The following is a 22,207-nucleotide window of genomic DNA, read 5'->3' on the forward strand; positions in this document are numbered from 1 at the left end:
ATATCAAAAGGGTTCTTTCGGACAAAAATCTTATGACTCAGTCGATCAAAACTATACCTACGGTGGTCGGTCGATTAACCCAATTGGATGAGTTTTTCTTTTGCTAAACTCATTTTGCTGTCAATTAAATGCGCGGAACAATCAAACTTTAGCCAACATATAATTTACAAATGTGTTTCATAAGGTCAACTGGATTAACTTATTAGAAACTTTTCAAAAAAAGGCACTATTACTTTTATGTGGTTATGAACTTTTAATACATCACTCTTTGTAGACTTTTATTTTCTTCCTATGGAGACAGAAACGTGTTGATCTAAATACATTAGGCGAATGAAAACAGTTTATGTGCGCGAGACTTTGACCGCATTGGATTGAACAGTTCTTTTATTTTGGAAGTCACGTCTCTTTTATTCGTGTGGTTCACATTTTCACGCAAACAACTCTTTCTTCAAACATTTAACAAGATAGGCTTTAGTTTTACATTTTAGTTACACCTGATTGCTTTTTAAACTATGAAAGAAAACTCTCGAATGTTTAGTGTTCCATGGAAGTAATGATATATTAGTAGTTGTTACGATAGTATTAATTTATGTTTACAACAGTGAAACCTCTAGAAAAAAGACACTACACACATTAAAAGTTTTTGACAATAATATTTTAGAATACACATTAATGTTAAACCAGTTAGGTGCAATTGTTTGACCAAATATTAAAATAAATACATGAACCATTTTTGTAATCCATGAGATTGCCATAAAATAGATGGCCAACTAGTTGACCAAGTTTAAAAGGCTTATGGTTTACTCCATCCCATTAAGTTACTCTTGTCTATTTCTACTTAATAATTTTCTTGTTTGGAATATTTCATGTAAGTAGACCATGTATTACTTAAGAGTCAAGATTCATTGAAGATTTGAAGAAAGAATGAATTTATGTATTGTTCTGGAAAACTTATTTAGTGTCACTAATAAAAGTAGATAGAGATTGTGGACTAAGAAAAACAAAAACAAATACAAGAATACTTGTAAGTAGGTATAGAGGATTGGAACTAGACGCATTTGCTAATGAATCAATGATATGTGTATAGAATTTAAAGTGCACCATAGTTAGATTTGCTTTTGTTTCACTGACCATAGTGACTGGTGGAAACCAAAATTGGAAAGTATCTGATTCAATATGGGACATTAACCAAACAACCGCTGAGGAACTTTAAAGATAAATCAGTAACATAATTTTATTATATAAGATATGGTTTTAAAAGTTATTAATTCATAAGATCGCGACATGTGTCAAAATCTTATTATGTTGTAGATTATAAAAATAATAAAATTATTAAAATAATAATAGATCTTATTATTATGTTGTAAATTCTACAATTTTGTAATACCAAAGAAAAATGAATCGTCCAAACAAAAAAAATCAATAATTCAAAAACATAAAAAAATGATACAGATAATTATACAATAAAGATACACGTAGTTATCCTAAAAAAATACCAAAATTTCTACAATAATTAAACTTATACAAAAACAATCCTACATTATATTGAATTCTTTGGCCTAATCATAAAAGAAAAAGAATTTAAATATAAAGATATGTATTCTCTCATATCTTAGTCATATATATAGAGAGAGAGATAGACATCATTCCAATGTATCAAACTCAATTAGAATTTTCAAACATGAGCATTACAGATGTAAACCAAAACTGTGAAAGTAACGAAAAGTCAGCCAAAAAAAAATATATAACCACTATGAATAATAATCATATGAGGCTGAAACTAGCTACACTTCAGGCATGGGTCGACAAACTAAATCAATGTGTAAGTATAAAACTCATATTCAACTTTACATACATATTTCATAATTGACTAAATTTTATTTTACAAAATATAGGACCCCAACTTACAACCATGCAGCTAAGAAAATGGTAACAACTTCAACTTTTTAACTTTTTCCCTTTTTTTCAAGACACTTTCATCCAACAAAACATATATTTCAGGATTTATACAAACGATCAAAAGAAGTTAAAACTAGCAAACATTCGAACCCATCAAATTTAACCACAGATATCTTGCAAGAGAATCTAACAGAAAAAAAAAAAGAAATTTGAATATATTTTGGATGTCAATCCATCTAATAGAGCATGTATTGATAACAACCAAGATAATTATGCTCTAAACCAAAAACGAAGATGTCTCCGGAATAAAACGTCGCGAGGTAGCAATTCTATCATATATTATGTAGTTCAATATCTTTTACTATAATAATTATACAGTTAATAAAACTACATTAAAAATTATGTTATTTTATAAAAATGTATTGTTCTTTATTCAGGAAACAATAAAGGAAAAAACAATGACTTAGTGACATGTAATTACTGTGAGGCTTTGGTGTGGAAATCTGAAAGTCTTAAACACAGTGGAAACCACCAACTTATTTAGATGACTTATTGTCACAGTCAACATCGTTTCGGAACAACATACGAGCATATAATTTAATGCTTGCTTTTACATCAATAAGTGAAAAATTTGATTACTGTGACATGTAATTACTGTGAGGCTTTGGTGTGGAAATCTGAAAGTCTTAAACACAGTGACAACCACCAACTTATTTAGATGACTTACTGTCACAGTCAACATCGTTTCGGAACAACATACGAGCATATAATTCAATGCTTGCTTTTACATCAATGAGTGAAAATTTTGATTACGAAATCAATTCAGGAAATGGTCCCTTCACTTTTTATATGGATGGTCAGAATTACCACAAAATTGGATCTCAACTACTAGTCGAAGAAGATCTGTCACATTTTGCACAACTATATATATGATACCGCTCATGAACTTCAAAACTAAATAAAACGTGTGCATCGCACGGGTCCATTTCTAATCACATATACAAGTGGGAAAGATAAATTTATAGTGGGAATGAATTATTTCTTTTTATCAAATAAAACAAAATTAATTACAAATGCTGTGTCAATAACGGGACTAGGATCGGTAATCATATATATAATAGCCCAGTTTTTTCTCATTTGAGAGTGTCCACGTCAGCAGCAAAGCAGCAAAAATTATCAAATTCGTTGGGTTTTATATAAGCCCATTAAATCAAATGATATCAGCCCATTAAATAAAAAAGCTGGACAAAACGTTGTCGTCATCTTCCTGATATCTCTGCGGAGATTAACGACTCTGCTTCTCTGAATTTTTTTTCGTCAAGGTCCCATGGTTTGGTAAGTTGTTTTTAGTTGAGATTCCTCCTGATTGCAGTTTTGAAATTGAAAACAAAAGTTTTTCCTCCTTTCCGATTTCTCCCAGTTGCAATTTGGAAGTACGAAACAAAATTACAAATTACAAATCCCTAGGTCATCCGATTCCCTTGAAGCGACTATGCTATTGTCTTCAGTGTGGATAGAACTGAATTGTAAGGTTTTTTTTTGATGATTTTTGTGTATGTAGTTTTAATTCAAATCCCTTTTTTTTTTTCTTTCGAGAATAACCTGGTCCATGCAAGGTCTACGGCGAGCTGTAGAGCGGACGCAAGCTACAGCACAAGCAACCATGCGAGCCATCTCTTCTCTGTCATACTCATTATTCAGCTTTGTATCGAGAAGGGTGAGAAGGTTTACACCACTAAGGTACCTTCACTTTATTATACTCATCTCTTCTCTTTTGTATGCTTAATTTGTGTTTTGTATTTTGTTCTTGTCAAGAATTTTAGGCTTCGAAAACAAATCTCTGTTTTTTTGTTTCATTTATCTTCAAGTTTAGGTACTAACACATTGAATTCAGTTTTGCTTTGATATAAGCTCTTCTCGACACATTGAGTTCAGTTTTGCTTTTGTCATGTCTGCTTAGTCTTAACATTTGCTGTTTGTTTTGTCTAAACCCAGGAAGATAGAAGTTCTTTCAAACATTGAGTTCTTTTTTGAGTTCTTGCTAACACCAACAGTGAACTCTCTGGTAATATTTCACTTAAATTGTCTCTGTCCCTCAATTTTAATCAAAAACTATGAAATAACTTTACCCCCTCCCCCTATGTAGATGTGGTTGGCCAAATCTGCTTTGTTCAAGGATCTAACCTCAATGATTCAACTTCCACTCAGCGTTTGGTAGTACGATACCGGATGGATACGTAAGCTTACTAATACTCTTTCAAAAGTACCATGTATGGCAGAAAATTCACATTCAAAATCTATAACTACATTTTTTAAATTTTTAGGTCTGTTATTGTATACTTATCACTATGGGATGATGTTGCTGCTACATTCCATGCACATCTCAGCTCTAGCGATACCATGAATTCTGTCATGCTGGTTACTACCGTAAACCCAAAGATGTTTGGAGGTCTGTACTAATCTCAAATCTAAAACCATTTTCTTATTTATTTGTAGCTACTAAACTCAAATCTTAAGACATATACTTATTTGTCTTTTTAAGGTAACCTTTATCTGAACTCCACAACCGCAACAAGGTTTTTTTTTGATACCGACATTCAGCCAATCCAGCAGTTTTCCAACAGGTAAGATTGTTAACAATACTTCTTTAATATGATACTGAAAAAAGCAAACACTTAAAAAGTTTCCATTGCATACTGCTGTAGGATGGGAATAAAAAGTGAAGAGGCTTTTACACGGGCAGATACATCAGCTGGAATGCGTAAAAAAGAATTGGTTTCCATTCATGAGCTTCATGAATTTATTTCTAAATCTCATGAACAGGTAAAGATACTTTCCAAAACTTAACTTCTAAGTTTAATTTTTTTATATTCAAGTCTAATGTTTCTTCTTACATTCTTCAAAAGACACAAGATGCAGATTTCCTCTGCAATGCTAAGGTCTTAGGCGTTGTACGAAAGAATGGCTGGTCTTATGTGTCATGTACTGGGTGTAGTCGAAAATTGGATAAGGTTGGAAATGCTCTACGCTGCAACAAATGTGTTTCACCCACTGTCACAGGAGTTGTAAGGTATCGAGTTGAACTTGCTGTGGAGGATGGTCATGACCGGGCAACATTTATTGTATTTGATGATGAAATGACTAAGCTCATCACCAAAACTGCAGCTACTCTCATCCTCGAAGATGTAAGCTATTAAAATGCTATATCCATATGGTTTTCAAAATTTAAAGATCATACAAATGTTTTTATCAAACACTTATAAACACATGTTGTAGGGTGATGGAGGCAACAAAGATGAAATACCAAGCTGTATTGAAGACCTGAATGGCAAGCAATTTCTTTTCCAAATCAAAGTGACCCCATTCAACTTCACTTCTAGCCACAGAACTTTCACAGTTTCTAAACTCAGTGAATCTACAACAGATGTTGGACAGGTAAATTGCTGTTACAAAGCTAATTTCCCCCCTTATAGTTTTGTTTAATTTTAATCACACAAACATACATCTTTCCTTTCAGTCTGCTACTACCATAGAAGGACCCACATTCAACGTTAAGGTGGATAATTCTGCAAGTTCCAACATTGTTCAAACTCTCGACAACAAATTGGACGAATCAACAAACTCTAACATGGGTATGTCTGAGAAGAAGCGTAAACGTGGATGTGAGTAGGGCTTTGATAACCAGCAATCCATCATTCCCAATGTTTTTAACTTTTCTTCTCTATCTTATGCTTAAGAACTCATGTTTTTTCTATTTTCAATTTTGGGCAATTTTCTTTTAAAAGCACAATGTTTTTATCTTTTGTTTTCTATTATGAAGGGAATGAGTACCGGTTATTAAAACAATGTCTACTTTTAATATAAATACGGATGCAGCTTCTTTATTTTTAATACATCTTGCAGATTCATGCTCTTTCTATCGTTATGACTTTATGATCCAATAACATGTAGCAATATATATGAGCATTTGAGTGCTCTATACTTTCCCAGTCCCTTGCATCTACTATTTCAATGACACAAACAATAGACAAACAAAACCAAGCTGTACTCTTCAAGATGCAATCGACCAAAAGATAGAATTCAACATCTATGAGCTATGAATGAAACTAAGTTTCTTGAATTGAGTGTGATAACATCACATACCATGTGTGGTATCATATTGCTGAATCTTACAAGTAAACACTGATTTATAACCAACATGCGGGTTCTCATCTATCCAAAAAGAAAAATTATATTTTAATATAGAGCATCTTATAGACCAAGAGATTATATGATCAATAACATTTTAAAATTCCAACAGAACTTCATTTTACTTTAAACGTATCCTATATGGTTCCCAGATTGGGACCATTTGTCTGTCCAGAAATTATACATACAAATAAAAGTAAATTGGGAAAAAATAAAATGAAAAACCACTTCCTCATTAAAAATATTTTCTCTCGCTTAAAAAAAAAACAATAGGAATAAAAAAAAAACCGAGGATAATACAGTTACGTAGACACTGAAAGATCACTAAAATTGAAGTTGAAATACTGGTGAACGTGGGCAATTACATACGTGAAATAAATGCTCCACTAAGAATCATATTTAAGAATATTAGTCCAAACGGACGAGGAGATAAAACATCCATTACATCTCATTCATCTATTTAAACGATTGAAAATAAACACAATTCACACTTTCAAATTAACAATACTTTTGTTTACAAATGGATCCAAGGAAAGTAGATATCAGTCGATTGGAATCACTTCCTCAAGATCTGTTGGGCATAATCGTCTCAAAAGTCGCTGCTGCATCCACTGACGATTACATTAACTGCATCCTCTCTTGCAAAGAGTTAGGTGCATCCGCTGATGATGAACGTGTCCTCCAAAAACTCAACCTCGCTCCACTGGTGAAGAAACCACTATTATCAATCCAATACCTTCCGCTCATGAAAAAAACCCTTGCAGAAAACAATCCTGATGCTCACTACATCAAAGGTATCATCATGTACTTCCTCCTCACTGACTCTGATACAGGACTCCACCATTTGAGTGTCTCAGCTAATGCAGGGAAGTTAGAAGGCATCTATCTGTATGCCATTATACTACTCTGTAGAGGCAGAACCGTTGAAGGTAAAAAATATCTCAACCAGCTTAAATGGACTGAAGACACAACTCTGGTTAACAATTGCTGGAAAAAGATCAAAATCTGATTACATGGGATTAGAGTGGCAAGGAAGAGCTGTTATTTGACATCACTTCGACAAATGAAACCAACAGCAACTTTTTGTCACCTCAAGGACATGGACATCACATGTGGAAGGTGTTTCTACTACAAGCAAATGTATAAGTTTATCTTCATGATATAACTTAAATTTGGCATCTAAAGAGTTGAAAATCAGTTTTTTTTTTTTTTTTTAATTCCCTAAAATGCTTATAGAGCTGTGTCTCAAAGCAAAGTCGTTTTCGTTTTATCTTTTTCTTTCATGTTTCCAAGTTGTAAGAAATTTTCATAATCAAAAAAATTTCAGCTCTTACATATATTAATTGCACATATATTTACTTCCCAAACAATTGTTAAGAACCTGGAAATGGCGAGGAGACTTACTCTTGGGACTTACCAAAAAGCCACACCAAAAAACATATGATCATTTGTCAGAAAAAACTAAAATTATTTCAAACAGTTTGCTATTACACTATTAGAAAAACAGTAAACAAACTGTATAATTTGCAAGCTTTGTTAAGCTAATTCTATTATAAAACAAACATACCCCAATACAGTTACTATATCAAATTATCTAAAAGATCCATTTCAAAATGTAACTTCCTCTTAGTGTAAAAATATTCACCAAGGAAATATAAAAAACACTCAAGCAATGATGCTCATATACGTAACACCAATGACACTCACGTCCATAACGTAAAAACGTATAACACATCATCGTGAAATATTAATAATATACCCACTCACTAAAGCAATAAATAAGATACAATATAATGATAATTAATAGAAATGGTGTGAACAATGAAACTCCTATTTAGTTAAATATAAGAAGCCGAATAGAAAACCTCTCACTATACAATCATCACTTAAAACTACAATCTCACAAACTATAACAACAAGATCGTGATGCAATCTTAAAAAAAGAAGTATACAAACTAAAAAGTTATGAAGAAAAAAACACCAGGAAAGAGAAAACCCATCTCACAAACTTCAACTCAAGCAACCAAAAAAAGGAGAACAAAGAATCATGAAGAAGCTGGACCAATCTTACAAACTCAAAGTAAGTTCACCATTAATCAATCGTAATCATATATTAGATCATGCACTATGATCACGCCAATCAAAGAAGAACAACAATCTACTAAAATTAATTTCTTTAAAACCGTTACAGGTAATCCACTGCAAAGTACAGATTACAAATCAAGCATCTTCGCACGTCGAGGTAAACGAAAGCATAAAAATAAGTTATGGAGTGAGGGCAAATTTATTTACCTAATGAAACTATACTAACATTGTATAATTGCAGTTGAACAAAAACATTGTAACCCAATACTAACAAACTCTTAAATAAAATCATAGGAAACAAGAAAGAGAAGGGCCAGACATCATCAGCAACTAAAGCAAATAGAGAAGATGGATTGCTACAATGCCCATTTTGTGAAGCTTTGGTGTGGAAAGAGAAAAGAATGGGAACCAAAGGACCAAACAATGTTCCATTATATACAATATGCTGTCAACAAGGCAGAGTAAAGTTACCTGCTGAGCCACAACCACCAACAACGTTGGAAAAGCTGTTAACAACGTCGCATCACTACCAGCAGAATATAAGAACCTATAATTCTATTCTTGCCTTCACGTCAATGGGTGCGCAAATAGACAAGTCTATCATGCACAAAGGTGGCCCATTCACTTTTAGGATTCATGGTCAGAATCATCACAAGATAGGATCGTTAGTACTAGAAGAAGGGACAACTCCAAAGTTCTTACAACTATACATCTTCGATACAGCTAACGAGGTCCAGAATAGAATTTCAGCTGTAAGTAGGACCACAAAGGCTAAGCAGTTAGACGAGAAAATAGTCAAAGACCTTATCACCACAGTGGATCAATTCAATTGTTTGGCAAAAGTTTTCAGGAAGGCAAGGGACATATATGAAGCTGGTGATTGTCCAGAGTTTAGAATCAAGCTAATAGGGCAGAAGAAGCGAGGAAAACAATATGATATGCCAACAACCGATGAAATAGCAGGGTTAATTGTGGGAGATTTTACAACTGAAATTGGGGAAAGAGATGTGATAGTCCATCATAAGTCGACTGGGCTTCAACAGATAAGCGATCTACACCCTTTGTACATGACTCTACAATATCCACTTCTGTTCCCATATGGGGAAACGGGATATCATGAAGCAATTCCCGTTGTCGAAAGTGAGGAAAATACAAGAAAAAAAGCTTACATCACTAAGAGAGAATATTACGTCTACCAAATTCAAACAAGACTGACAGAAGGCATGACGATTGTAAGATCAAAGCATTTGCTGCACCAATATATAGTTGATGCATATACGTCAATTGAGCAAGAAAGATTACGGTGGTATCGACTGAATCAGAAAAAACTGAGGGCTGATCTATACAACAATGTCAAAGATGCTGTTTCAAGGGGTGACACAGATGCCAAGTCAATTGGAAAAAGAGTAATATTACCAGCAAGCTATACAGGCAGTCCACGCTACATGATTGAAAAATATCATGATGCAATGGCTATATGTCGATGGTATGGAAACCCTGATTTGTTTATCACAATGACAACAAACCCAAAGTGGGAAGAAATCACTGAACACTTGAAGACTTATGGAAACGATGCATCAAATGACAGGCCTGACATTGAATGCAGAGTGTTCAAAATAAAACTAGATAAGCTGTTACGCGACTTCAACAAAGGTCTCTTTTTCCCTCGACCAGTTGCAGGTTAGACAAAATAAATTATTACACTTGCATATCTATCAAATAATTTATTCAAAAAATTTCTAATATTTTTTATAAACAGTTGTCTACACTATCGAATTTCAAAAGAGAGGACTGCCTCATGCACACATACTTCTATGGCTGCCAGGAGATCATAAAAACCCTACACCAAAGGATATAGATAAGTACATATCAGCAGAAATACCAGATAAAGATAAAGATCCAGAAGGTTACAAGTTGGTAGAGAAACACATGATGCATGGAACATGTGGAAAAGATCGTCCATCCTCTCCATGCATGGAAAAAGGAGTTTGCAGTAAGAAATTCCCAAGAGAGTTTGTACCACACACAAAAATGAACGATGCAGGGTATGTCTTATATAAGCGGCAGAACAACGAAAGATTTGTGATGAAAGGGCAAACACGATTGGATAATCGATATGTTGTTCCTCACAATCTAGATATTTTGAAGAAGTACAAAGCCCATATCAATGTAGAATGGTGCAATAAGTCAAGCGCTATCAAATATCTCTTCAAATACATTACAAAAGGCGTGGATAGAGCAACATTCATAATTCAGAAGGGAACTGGTGACAATATTCAAGGATCTGGAAATGGTTCTGAGCCAAAACCACGAAATGAGATAAATGAGTATCTCGATTGTTGTTATTTATCAGCATGTGAAGCCATGTGGAGAATATTTAAATTTAATATTCACCACCACAATCCTGCCGTCCAACGACTACCGCTACACCTTCCTGGGGAGCAATGCACAATATTTGGCGAAAAAGAGAAACTTACAAGTGTTGAATTTCGTTACGGACATGGGAGAACGATGCTTACAGAGTATTTTGAAATGAATAAGATATGTGAAGTAGCCCGGAAGTTGAAATATGTGCAGATGCCATTAGAGTTTTTGTGGGATAGTGACAACAAAATGTACCGTAGACGAAAGCAACGGGGAAACGTGGGAAGGGTCGTAAACATATACCCTACAGCAGGTGATTTGTATTATCTCCGAATCATACTCAACGATGTCAAGGGTGCCACAAGTTTTGATGATTTGAAGACTGTTGGAGGTGTTCTTCATGAAACTTTTAAAGCAGCATGTTATGCAAGAGGTTTGATAGATGGAGACAAAGAATGGCATGAAGCTATGGATGAAGCCTCACAATGGGCAACATCATATCTACTTAGAAGCCTATTTGTCTTAATCTTGATATACTGTGAAGTTTCAGAACCTCTAAAGCTATGGACTCACTGTTAGGAGTATATGGCAGATGACGTACTACGAAAGCAACAAAGAGTTCTGAATTTCCCTAGATTAGAACTAAAACCGGAAGAATTGAAGCAGTACACACTGATCGAGATTGAAACACTCCTACGCCAGCATGAAAGGTCACTAACAGACTATCCAGAAATGCCTCAGCCAGAGAAAACAATATTGGAAGAACTAAAGAACTCCTTACTTCAGCAAGAGTTTCAGTTCAACATACAAAAGGAGAAAGCAACACATGATGAATTATTCAGGAAGCTCAACCATGAACAAAAAAAAGTTTACGATGATGTGCTCAAGTCTGTGACAAATAAAGAAGGCAAGTTATTCTTTTTATATGGAGCTGGAGGTACAGGCAAAACATTTCTGTATAAGACTATTATCTCTGCTCTAAGATCAAAAGGCAAAAGTGTGATTCCAGTAGCATCATCAGCTATTGCAGCTTTACTCCTACCAGGCGGCAGAACAGCACATTCAAGGTTCAAGATACCAATCATGGTTCATGAGGATTCAATTTGTGAAATTAAAGCAGGATCAATGCTAGCGCAAGTACTCAGTAAGGTGGATCTTATTATTTGGGATGAGGCACCTATGGCACACCGCCATACATTTGAAGCGGTCGACCGAACATTGAGAGATATTTTATCAGTGAGTGATAAAACAGCTATCAACAAAACATTTGGGGGCAAAACAGTTCTTCTAGGTGGAGATTTTCGTCAAATCTTACCAGTGATACCACAAGGAACAAGACAAGAAACAGTCTGTGCAGCAATAAATCGTTCATATTTATGGGAGTCGTGTCAGAAATACATGTTATTACATAATATGAGAGTGGACCCAGAAGAAAAGAAATTCAGAAATTGGATTATGCAAGTTGGGGATGGAGATGCACCAAAAAAAAACAGGATCTAGATGAAGATCAAGAAGAAGATAACATCATAATTGACAAAAGTCTAATGCTACAAGAGACAGATAATCCACTAGATGTCCTATGCCAATCAGTATTTCTGAATTTTGCCAACACATATCAAGACTTGGATAAGCTTAAAGGTACAGCAATCTTGACTCCAAAAAATGATACTGTTGATGAGATCAATGAATATTTGCTATCAAAAGTGCCTGGTATTGCAAAGGAATATTTAAGCGCAGATACTATCGGTCAAGATGACACACAAACAGAAGAAGGATTTGAGATGTCATATCCATTGGAGTATCTTAATTCACTAGAGTTTCCAGGATTACCAGCACATCGACTATGCCTAAAGGTTGGTGTCCCTATCATGCTACTTAGAAATCTCAATCAAAAGGAAGGGTTATGCAATGGAACAAGGCTTATTGTCACTCATTTGGGAAACAAAGTAATAGAAGCTGAGATACTTTCAGATACGGAAGAAAAAAAAAAGTGTTAATCCCAAGGATTATACTATCACCACAAGACTCTAAGCATCCATTCACTCTAAGAAGACGTCAGTTCCCGATAAGATTGTCCTATGCTATGACAGTAAATAAAAGCCAAGGGCAAACCTTGAACAAAGTGGCACTATATCTCCCAAATCCAGTGTTCAGCCATGGCCAACTATATGTTGCTTTGTCACGTGTCACATCCCCAAAAGGTCTCACAATCCTAGACACATAAAAAAAAACGAAGGGAACTATGTCACAAACATAGTCTACAGAGAAGTTTTCAGAGGTCTACCAGCAGTTTCATGTAAGTAATTAACACCGAAACTCCACTAACGCCATTTTCTGACTCTTACCAAACACCAAATAAAAACAGCAATGAATCTTCTGCTCACTATTATATTTGACACTATAAAGAAAGAAACTAACTACTATTTCTGTACTCTTACGCAGATGAACATGGTGGCAAATGAAACCAAGAGACACACATTTTCACAACATGATTATCAAAATCCACATATGCCGGTAAAAGATCAAACCATTTGTTATTCAAATCAACCTTATCGTATATTTAAAACAGATAATCAAATATTCAACTAATCATGTTTTCTGTTTTTCCAAATCAAAAAGGGTTAACAACAAGACAACAAGATCTAAGAGAGAAGAAAGGTAGAGAGATCAAAGAAGGGAGCAAGAAAGCTAACTATTTTGTAATAAAATAAATTTCAATTTTAACAAATTTTCTCATTAAACCGTTAAATCTTATCCAACAAGCTTTTTTCAATAAGTAACTGTTCCTCACACAACAAAACAAACACTAATGATAATCCCATCAAGTTTAATCACTTTCCAAACCAACAATCAAATTCATCAAATACTTACAAATTGCCCACTGCTGCGACAACCAAATAACCAGAAGCAGATATTGACCGTATAGATCTTTGTTGCTGGCTTTTAGAATCTGGGAAAAAAACAAACAACGAGAAGCTGAATCACAGAGATCGGAGAAAACTGAATCAGAGGTATCAATGGAAAAGATCAATGGTGTTAGAACTAACGTTTCTACAGCGGCCAGTGTTTATAAGAAGCAAATCGGAGCCGGCGAGTATCGGGCGAGAAGAATGTGGTGTTGCTTCCAAATAAAGAAGAGGGTAAAGTTTAGTTCTCTCTCTCACGTGATTGACTTTTTAGACAATTTCACTAATTAAAGATAATGGTCTTTAACCGACAATGTTAGTTTGTTACTTCGTTAGGATTAAATTGACTGTGTGTTTAGAAGATATAAAGGAAAAAAAATTGTAATTGTATAGTAAGATTTGTAACCACACAAATAACGAAAGGTGTATGTATATTTTGACATTAAAAACAAAAATATTATACAAATAACCCAAATATTTACTTCCCTTTTTCATCCTATAAATCAAATTGGGGGAGAAACTATTACCATCAAACAATATAACAATTAAATTTTAAAAAACAACAAACTTAATTAACAAAATAAAAAATCTCCCAGCAAGGAAATAGGAAACTCACTTAGTCTACATCCACACTACATCATAAATTGCAATCCAAGTTGGTACAACAAAAGAGAAAGCCGAAGCTGGAAACAGAGGATGAATGGATGAAGAAAAAAGAAAGAAATAGGGAAACAGAGCAAAGCCAATGCCGTCACAGAAAAAAAAAAATAAGAAGTAAATAATTACAGAACAAAACTCACAAAACAAACATAATAAGCAAAAATATCAAATACTAAAATAACAAATAGGCTCATCAAATGGGAAAAAAAAATGTTTTCGATAATTGCCTAACACACATTTAAACCAAATGATAAATCAGACAAAATACTATCATATATAATTGTACAGTAAAAAAATAGAAAATTAAAGTAAATACCACTTTCATGGGAACATTTAATTTCAAATATATTTTTTAACCCCCAATTTATAATTTCAAGCCGGGGTTTCACAATCAGTGCCAACTAAGCACATGTGCTAAGAGTGTAAAAACACTAGATTCAAAAATAAAATGTAAATTATAATAATTTTATAGAATAGTATATATGTAATTTTTTAATTAATGATATACCTCTGAATTTACATAAAAGTAAAATTAAAACTGATTAGCATACAACCCCGTGCAACGCGCGGGTTCTCATCCCTAATGATGAATATTAGAGATATATTCATATATTTTAGATTTTTAGTTAGTCATCTGGGCTCAATAAGAAGGCCCTATACGCCAATAAGAAGGCCCTATACGCATTACAAGATTATATGAAGACAAGTTATATTTGTCTCTCCTGATACTCTCACCTTTGGATGAATTTTAAATTTATCGAGGTGAACATATCATTCTGTTTTTTTTTCTTCCCTTTTGATCAAAGTTGATTAGTTGAACATATCATTCACACCATTTTTAGAAAAGAAAAACGAATTGTATATCAAATTTTACAAAAAACTACAATTTTTTGCTATATGAATGTCACAATAGAAATTTAAAATGTAGGAATTTATCAAAATGAAATTTTCTTTTCACCACCTTGGCTCACCTAAACTGTTAAAAAAATATATATTCGTACTTGTTTAAGCTGCAATTGAACTTGGTCCCAGAGTCATTCGCGAAATTGCTGTCGCAATGCATCTCCAAACGTCCTCACTCTAATCTTTCTCATATAACGAAAAATTTGCAGCAGTTCTGAATTTTAATATGGATGAGCGATAGACGACTGAATCTTTCTGTAGTGACTTCTTTTTGTAACATTTAAATTCTTTCACAATTGATCAGATTTCGTATGGTGACATTTATCATGGTAAACCCCAACTAAAAAGGACGGAAAAATAGCAAGAAAAGAACGTAATTGAAATACCACTAGTTTTTATAGCTTCAAAGTTCTAATTAAGTTACATTTAATTATATTTATAGTTTACTAATGCATGCAAACTTATTTATCGACTTGTGTCATCAATAAGATTCATGGAACAATTCTTGTTGATATATATTCTTTTAAACTGCCGTTACAGAATATATTTTAAAAACCCTTAACTTTTACGTTTTAAAATTCAACCAAATACAGAAACTAAGTGACATTTCTTTTTTTCGGTTTATGAAACAAGTGACATTTACACCAACTAACCACGACTAAGTAAAATAACTTATCAACAAACGAATGAACAAACCAAAGTATACATATAAAACAATATCATGCATAGAAGTATATTATAAATCAAAAGTCTTATTTGAACTTAAAAACCGAAGGTGAAAACGAATCGGTCCCGTTCGGAGACATGTATAGAAGTTGAGTTGGAGAACCAAACAAGGTCATCGAGCTCGGTGTGAACAATGGCATATCAGCTAGCTTTTGTCGTTGTGTTCTCTCCTGGCTAAACGGTGCCACCGTGTAATGATCACCACCGACGTTAACCTCTTCCGTCACCACGGAAGATGATGACTCGCTGACGTCGTAACTATTGTTCCGTCTAATAATATCCTCTAGACCCGTGAGCCTCTGAACCAAGGCCATGAAGTCCTCGGCCCGCGTGTGGATCACTTTGGGAGAGTGCGCGTAGATGATCACCGGACCTTCCTGTCCATGTGGCCGTGGCTGCGACTTACACAACGTCGTTTTCTTGATTGTGTGGGATCCTCCGGCGAGTTTAAGCGACGGGGGACGTGAGCCTTTGATCTCATGGCATCTTGTAGGAATCATGGTTAGTAATATGTCTCAAGAGAATGGAAAATGGAAGATCAAAGGAAGGCTTTGAAAAGAAAACGATCTTGGTTGATATAATACGTGTATATATGTAGAAATATTATACATTTGCGTGTAAGTGTGGTTATAATTAAATCTTATTATATTTGGAGCCAACGAATCTGACCGTTGACTTTAACATACGATGAGAGTTTTGAATTAGAACTGCTGTTGTGTTTGAATAGTAGCCATGGCTCAGGTATATTCTGCTTATCAATAGTTTCTATTTTATTTTCGAAATAAATTTTTAATATTGTTTTGGTAAATAATTCTTCATTTTTGTTCATCTTTGAATATTACTGGCTGTGAACAATGACCACCATGCAAGGTTGGCTGAAGGAGATTGTTGAAACTTGAAACAATCTTTCACTTCTCTTCTTTTACGTAATAAGAAATTTTTAAAAATGTTCAAAACTATCGTCTTATTTTTATTTTTTATAGAAATTAAACCCTCTTACTGGCAGCTGAAACCATTAATCTAATTTTTTCTTCTCCAAATTGCTGGGTATTATAGTGACTATTAGTCTATATCATTGACATTGTTTTGTTCTCTCTATTAAATAGATTCACCGGTGGAAAATAAATAAACAACAGATGAGTTTTCTTTTCCAATTGGGAGAGTGTAAAATATTAAAGAGTTTAGACTGATATTGACTTTTGGTTCTATCGGCCAATCGACCTATTTGTACATCTATTTTATAGATATCAAAATCAAGAAGGTATGTTCAATGACTATTGTAACTACTAAGTAGGGTTCTTCCACACAGTTTCCTGATTTAAATACAGTATAATGCGTACATCTGCCGAGGATTCGAAGACCACTTTGTAAAACACTATTTGTTTATCAAAAAGTCAATGGCCTTTTTGTACATATAAATTAATGTTTTCACTACTAATAGTTGGTGTCAATTAACATGACTGAACCAAAGTTCAACCTTTTTTTTTCTTCACTACTTAATTATTATTAGAGTCGTCGTCATTGTGTTACTATGTGGGTTTAAATTCATATAAAGCACACTGTTGAAAAAAAAGAAGCAAATCGCAGCCTTCTTTTCCTCGTCGTTTAACATACAAAGTGATTCAAGAGGCTGACGACACATAGTGTGGCTTCAATTGGTTCAGACAAGGAAATTAATCTAAGTTCTGCTAATATCAAATTAAAATATGCGCAAAGATTAACAAAGTATACTCACATATCTCAAAACAAGATAAAGAGTACAAGAATCTCGTCAAAGACTATCTTCACTAAGTTGTTCTTCTTGCTCTTTAAACATGCTTAACTTGCTACATCCTTTTAACCGAACTACCAACCACTTTTAACTTCAAAAATCCAAAAGACGCAACATACTGAACCCATACTAGTTTGATACGCAGATTAAAGTCATTAAACTAGTATTCAATGGAGTTTATTATGTGTATAAACAATTAGGCAATTTATAATTTTATATCTATATTTTAAAATGGTCCAGATACTATTAGTAACCCTGGTAAGTTGTAAGCCCAAAAACGAGCCCAAATATCAGGTATGATGATACTCATTTGTACGTTCAGAAGCCCGAAGCAAAGGAGCAAACAAGTCACGAGCCAAAAAACCTGGAGGTGCAATATAGAGTTTATAAATTGGAAAAAGCTGAGAGACCTCGGGATTATAGGATCACGCGCAAACACACCGCACGCGCACTATTGCATCATTGTAGCTAACATTTGGATCTAACTGTGCTATTGTTGTTTAGGCACTGTCATATTTAATGGAACCAAATTATTGTGCTTCGGGAAAGAAAAAATCAAGTAATAAACTAATGGAGTACTACTACTCCTATGAGGAACAATTCAATTTTCGATAATTTTTTGTTGGCTTATTTCAATTGTAAATTTCTTACATACCTTGGATCTCTCCCATCTACTAGTACTGTTTTATCTTGCCCTTTGTTTTTTTTGTCTGTCGTTGTCCCTCAGACCAACTCCAATCCATCTCCATTTCCATCTGTATAATAGAGTTTGGAGTCAATTTTGTTCCAATCCATCTCCATTTTCATCTCCAAAATAGAGATCTCCATTTTTTTCTCTATATTTGGAGACCTCTTTTTTTTCTTTATACTACAATTTGGAGATCTCTATATTTTACTCCAAAATGGAGTAGGGTTGGAGTAAAACCCAACTCCACAATAGAGTTACTCCATTTTGAAGAAAAAAATGGAGATATGGGTTGGAAATACCCTCACAATTTATACTTACATTTCTTTGTTATTTTAATGGAGTATGCATTAACGTTAACTTATTTATGAAACAGTTTCTACTTGCTTCAAGCAACAGCATTTTCCTTTGGGCAAGAGGAATAATATGATCACGCACGCATGTCAGTTTCCTGTTTAAATAAATGTGTTTACTTCATTTTGTTGTGTTAATTAGTCTTCACTAAATTAAACTTAAATGGATAATATTTTGGGTCAAAAATTTTACTTCAATTGTGTTCGGCAAAATATATTTAAAACATGTGTGGATGTTTGGTTAGACATTAACATATTCGCTGTTTTTTTTTTCTTCACCTAATTAATTTTCCAACTTTGCGTATTGTGAAGAAACAACAAAAAAAAACCTTGCGTACTGAAATAATAAAACGGCTGTTTTTGATATGTAATTTCACGATTCAGTTTTGATAATTTCATAATGATAGTTGGGTAAAATTTAAAAGGAAATATATTTATCACCAATACTAATTTAAAACCTAGATTTTTCATTATGTGTATTCTTTTGCATATGAGAAACTTCAGTTCAAATCATAAATAAATACATAAAAAGAAGCCGCATATTATCCTCTTTGTCACTATTATTTCTCTCTATTATTCATGCTTATCTTGATACTAAATAGCAGAACAAAAACCACGATGATAAAGTATAAAGATGAAAGATAACATATTTCTTCGACAACCAGATAATCAAAAAAATTATGTTATTTTTATTAGAATATTTACTTATGCGATCACTGGTCTTGTCGAACACATCACTATATTTAGTATTACAGGGGAAAAAATAAAAAAAAAATGATATTAGAACAACCACTTACAAAATTACTGGTTTTATCAAAGACATCACCATATCTAATTAGTGAAGGAAGATGAAGAAGAAACGACCATGAAAAAAAAAGTTTTTTTTCTATAGATAATTGTTTACTTCAATATTAATGACTTGTATGAATTTGTTTATTCTCTAATCTTTACTTCCATATCTGATGAGGGTGTTATAGAATCAAATATTGTCTCATTGGTTGAACATATATATATATATATATATATATTATCAATTTATCACAATCATTTATCTCTATTGCGAAAAAATTCATAGGGGAATATATAACTGCATATTATTATCCTCTTCGTTCTCTTTTGTTTCAATTTTTACTTAATTTTTTCTCATAAATATATATCTCAACTAGATATAGTACTTTGATGTTATTTTCAAAATAACTGAAATTGGAACTAAAATCAATAGGAGTAGAACAGTCAAAATATATTCCAAATTATAAGTTTTGTGGCTATAAAATCTTGCTCAATTAATAGAGTCAAAATACTCAGGTTGTTGCAAACAAGTGCAAACTCAAAATTGGTACATAATGTCAAAAAAAAAAAAGAGATAACAATCTTCTTAACTACATTGAGAACTTTTTAATAACGAAATTAGTAAAGACAAGCATCCTCACACATTTGTTGGTATAACTTTAATATTTGTCAAAGGTCTAACTTTCAAAAAAATTTTAAAAGATAAGTAAGAGACATATTGTGCTTTCAGAAAAAGAATATTAGCTTTTAAAAAGTTTAAACCATGTGTGTATTCAGATTTATAAATAGTATTATTTCTAAAAAATAACTTTTATTTTAAATAATAAGTGATGGTAATTTTGAGTGATACCTTGAGGTATAGTAATCTTTAACTAAGATTGTATACCTTGAGGTAGCTAAAATAGGAAATTGTGTGGTATTCGTCCATAAATTCATTTGTTATATAGCATGTGTTGAAAGTTTGACTTTTAGTTCTTTTATCTTTTTTGACATAATTAAGTGGTTTGACTTTTAAGTTTGACTTGATAAAACATGCAGAAATGTACAAAGAATATTTGAATAAAAATAAATAAAAGGCCACGAGACTCATTGAAAAAAGGTACAAAGAAGCCCGTACTTTGATCATAGACTTTATTGTCTATGAAACAAAGAGGGAGTAATCTGATAGAATTTGATAATTATATGTTTTCAATTGATGTAAAGCTGTCATTTGCATGCATTTAGACAAATTTGGGGATAAAGAGAAGCTTCCTTTCAAATCAGATTCGGGAAGTAATATGGGAGAGATCAGGCAAACCACTTGATGTCATCAGACACTTATATTTTAATCATAGAGATATTTTTTCCGCAATATATATATGTAGTTCCATAGATTCGAGTTTTAAACTGTTGATGATTGAATATACAACAATTCTAAGCGTTTAGGCCCATGTTGGCTCCGGTCATAACTTTTCTTTTGTTAATTTGTGTTACTAATTTCTAAGAAAAAAATCGAATATACAATCAAACTATGCTAGCTCCATCTAGTGGTTTTTGTAGTTAGTCTCATATTATCACTCCAGGGTATTTTCTTTACATATGATATGTGGAAGCACGTCCTATATTATTCTTATATTGGTAAGATAGGATCCACAAACCTTTGGACTTCATTGTTAGTGGTTCATAATCAAAAACTAGAATTCATATAGGCTTATTCGGTGCAATGACATTATTGCCTCCATCAACCGAAAAATGAAAAGGGGAATTAGATTGTATAACCAAAAAAAATTATAATTCACAAACTAACCATTTTAACCATGAATCAATTATATTCTCTATATTTATATATTAATGACAGTTTTTGCTCTTTTTTGTTTTTTTTCTTATTTTTTTTTCTAACCACCATCATTTCTGGCCACTTCCAACTTCCGGCCACCACCATCTCCAGCCAATTTCCGGCCAACCACCAGCCGACCTCCGAGCAACCTTCAGCTGACCTCCGGCCAACCTCCGATCCATCTCCGGCCGTCCACCGGCCAACCTACGGTCAATCATCGGCTGATCTCCGGCCACCACTTCACCTCCGGCCACCACCTCACCTCCGACTACCACCCTACCTCCGGCCACCACCACCGCCCGGCCTCCGGCCACCACCACCGCACATCTCCGGCTACTCTACCTCCAGCCAGCCACCATCCCATTATCATCACTACCACCAAACCTAACACTAAAATGGTAATTTTAATTACCCTATATGTTATTTTCTTAATTTTTTCAAATAGCATACTATATTCTTCTATAGTTTTTTTTTTTTGGTCATACAGCTAATTCACCCAAATGAAAACAATAAACTAACGCAAAAAAAAAAAAAACATAAAATTAACCATTGTAAAATATACAAATAAATTACTGAAAATTTACACACAAACTAGAATTTGAAAAAAGGTTTGTGACACGACCGCAATATTGATATAAACCTTGCATTACACAACATGCTCCGGTTATTGGAACAACAATGTTAAAATGTTGTTAGGTAATTTATGTGTTCTAAAGTACATTTTACCATATTTGGGGTGAGTCAAACTAAAGATGTCACAAGAAATCCTCTATATCTCAGGGCAGCGAATTTTCTCATTGAAAAATTTATTTGTAAACATACTAATCTCTAAATATATTTAGAAGAATTATGCAAGGATCGCCATATAATTACATTTTCGCATACTAGTTTAAAATAAAACTTTAACTGTGTTTGGCTTAATTTCTACTTTTTAAATTTTTCGATCTCTTTTCTAAAAAGTTTATATCCTTTTCAGCAGCATTTTCTTTTGTAAACAATAAAACCTAGTGATTAAAAAATTTTACATTACAAAATGTGTATGTTTCTGTGTGTCAATTGAAA

General features: G+C 33.3%; 3 protein-coding genes and 3 pseudogenes across 6 annotated transcripts; 5 read left to right on the forward strand and 1 right to left on the reverse strand.

Moving 5' to 3' along the window:
- Positions 1 to 3,120: 3,120 nt before the first annotated feature.
- LOC104787882 (uncharacterized) lies at positions 3,121 to 5,790 on the forward strand. Of its 4 annotated transcripts, XM_087451140.1 has the most exons (11): positions 3,130 to 3,234; positions 3,320 to 3,425; positions 3,516 to 3,639; positions 3,895 to 3,964; positions 4,046 to 4,136; positions 4,224 to 4,348; positions 4,442 to 4,523; positions 4,605 to 4,722; positions 4,806 to 5,084; positions 5,176 to 5,334; positions 5,417 to 5,790. In XM_087451140.1, the coding sequence occupies exons 5-11, from the start codon at positions 4,129 to 4,131 to the stop codon at positions 5,567 to 5,569; spliced, it is 924 nt and encodes a 307-aa protein (XP_087307266.1). In that variant the 5' UTR covers positions 3,130 to 3,234; positions 3,320 to 3,425; positions 3,516 to 3,639; positions 3,895 to 3,964; positions 4,046 to 4,128; the 3' UTR covers positions 5,570 to 5,790. The 4 variants fall into 4 exon arrangements, with proteins under 4 accessions (XP_010511835.1, XP_087307266.1, XP_010511837.1 ...); XM_010513535.3 differs by having other exon boundaries at positions 3,148 to 3,234; positions 3,320 to 3,639; XM_010513534.3 differs by having other exon boundaries at positions 3,178 to 3,425.
- An 810-nt stretch (positions 5,791 to 6,600) lies between these two features.
- LOC109133130 (F-box protein At2g35280-like) lies at positions 6,601 to 7,252 on the forward strand (annotated as a pseudogene).
- Positions 7,253 to 8,732: 1,480 nt separating this feature from the next.
- On the forward strand, positions 8,733 to 11,115 carry LOC147944804 (uncharacterized). The gene is made up of 2 exons (XM_087512725.1): positions 8,733 to 9,852; positions 9,932 to 11,115. Exons 1-2 carry the CDS (start codon positions 8,748 to 8,750, stop codon positions 11,113 to 11,115), a joined length of 2,289 nt encoding a protein of 762 aa, XP_087368851.1. The 5' UTR covers positions 8,733 to 8,747.
- Positions 11,116 to 11,121: 6 nt separating this feature from the next.
- Positions 11,122 to 12,036, forward strand: LOC147944805 (uncharacterized). The gene has a single exon (XM_087512726.1). The coding sequence runs from the start codon at positions 11,122 to 11,124 to the stop codon at positions 12,034 to 12,036; it is 915 nt and encodes a 304-aa protein (XP_087368852.1).
- A 44-nt stretch (positions 12,037 to 12,080) lies between these two features.
- LOC147944806 (uncharacterized) lies at positions 12,081 to 12,840 on the forward strand (annotated as a pseudogene).
- A 2,753-nt stretch (positions 12,841 to 15,593) lies between these two features.
- On the reverse strand, positions 15,594 to 16,312 carry LOC104787883 (VQ motif-containing protein 8, chloroplastic pseudogene; annotated as a pseudogene).
- Positions 16,313 to 22,207: the final 5,895 nt, after the last annotated feature.

The sequence above is a fragment of the Camelina sativa genome, chromosome 5, assembly GCF_030686135.1.
Source record: "Camelina sativa cultivar CO46 ecotype springtype chromosome 5, ASM3068613v1".
NCBI classification, from domain to species: Eukaryota; Viridiplantae; Streptophyta; class Magnoliopsida; order Brassicales; family Brassicaceae; genus Camelina; species Camelina sativa.

Bases quoted from the DNA above. Each gene is read 5' to 3' on its own strand.
- LOC104787882 (XM_010513533.3), top strand. The intron at 4,349-4,441 runs GTCTGTACTAAT...TGTCTTTTTAAG, and splicing joins AAACCCAAAGATGTTTGGAG to GTAACCTTTATCTGAACTCC. The intron at 4,524-4,604 runs GTAAGATTGTTA...ATACTGCTGTAG, and splicing joins ATCCAGCAGTTTTCCAACAG to GATGGGAATAAAAAGTGAAG.
- LOC147944804 (XM_087512725.1), top strand. From the start codon at position 8,748: ATGGGTGCGCAAATAGACAAGTCTATCATGCACAAAGGTGGCCCATTC. The intron at 9,853-9,931 runs GTTAGACAAAAT...TTTTATAAACAG, and splicing joins TTTCCCTCGACCAGTTGCAG to TTGTCTACACTATCGAATTT.
- LOC147944805 (XM_087512726.1), top strand. From the start codon at position 11,122: ATGGCAGATGACGTACTACGAAAGCAACAAAGAGTTCTGAATTTCCCT.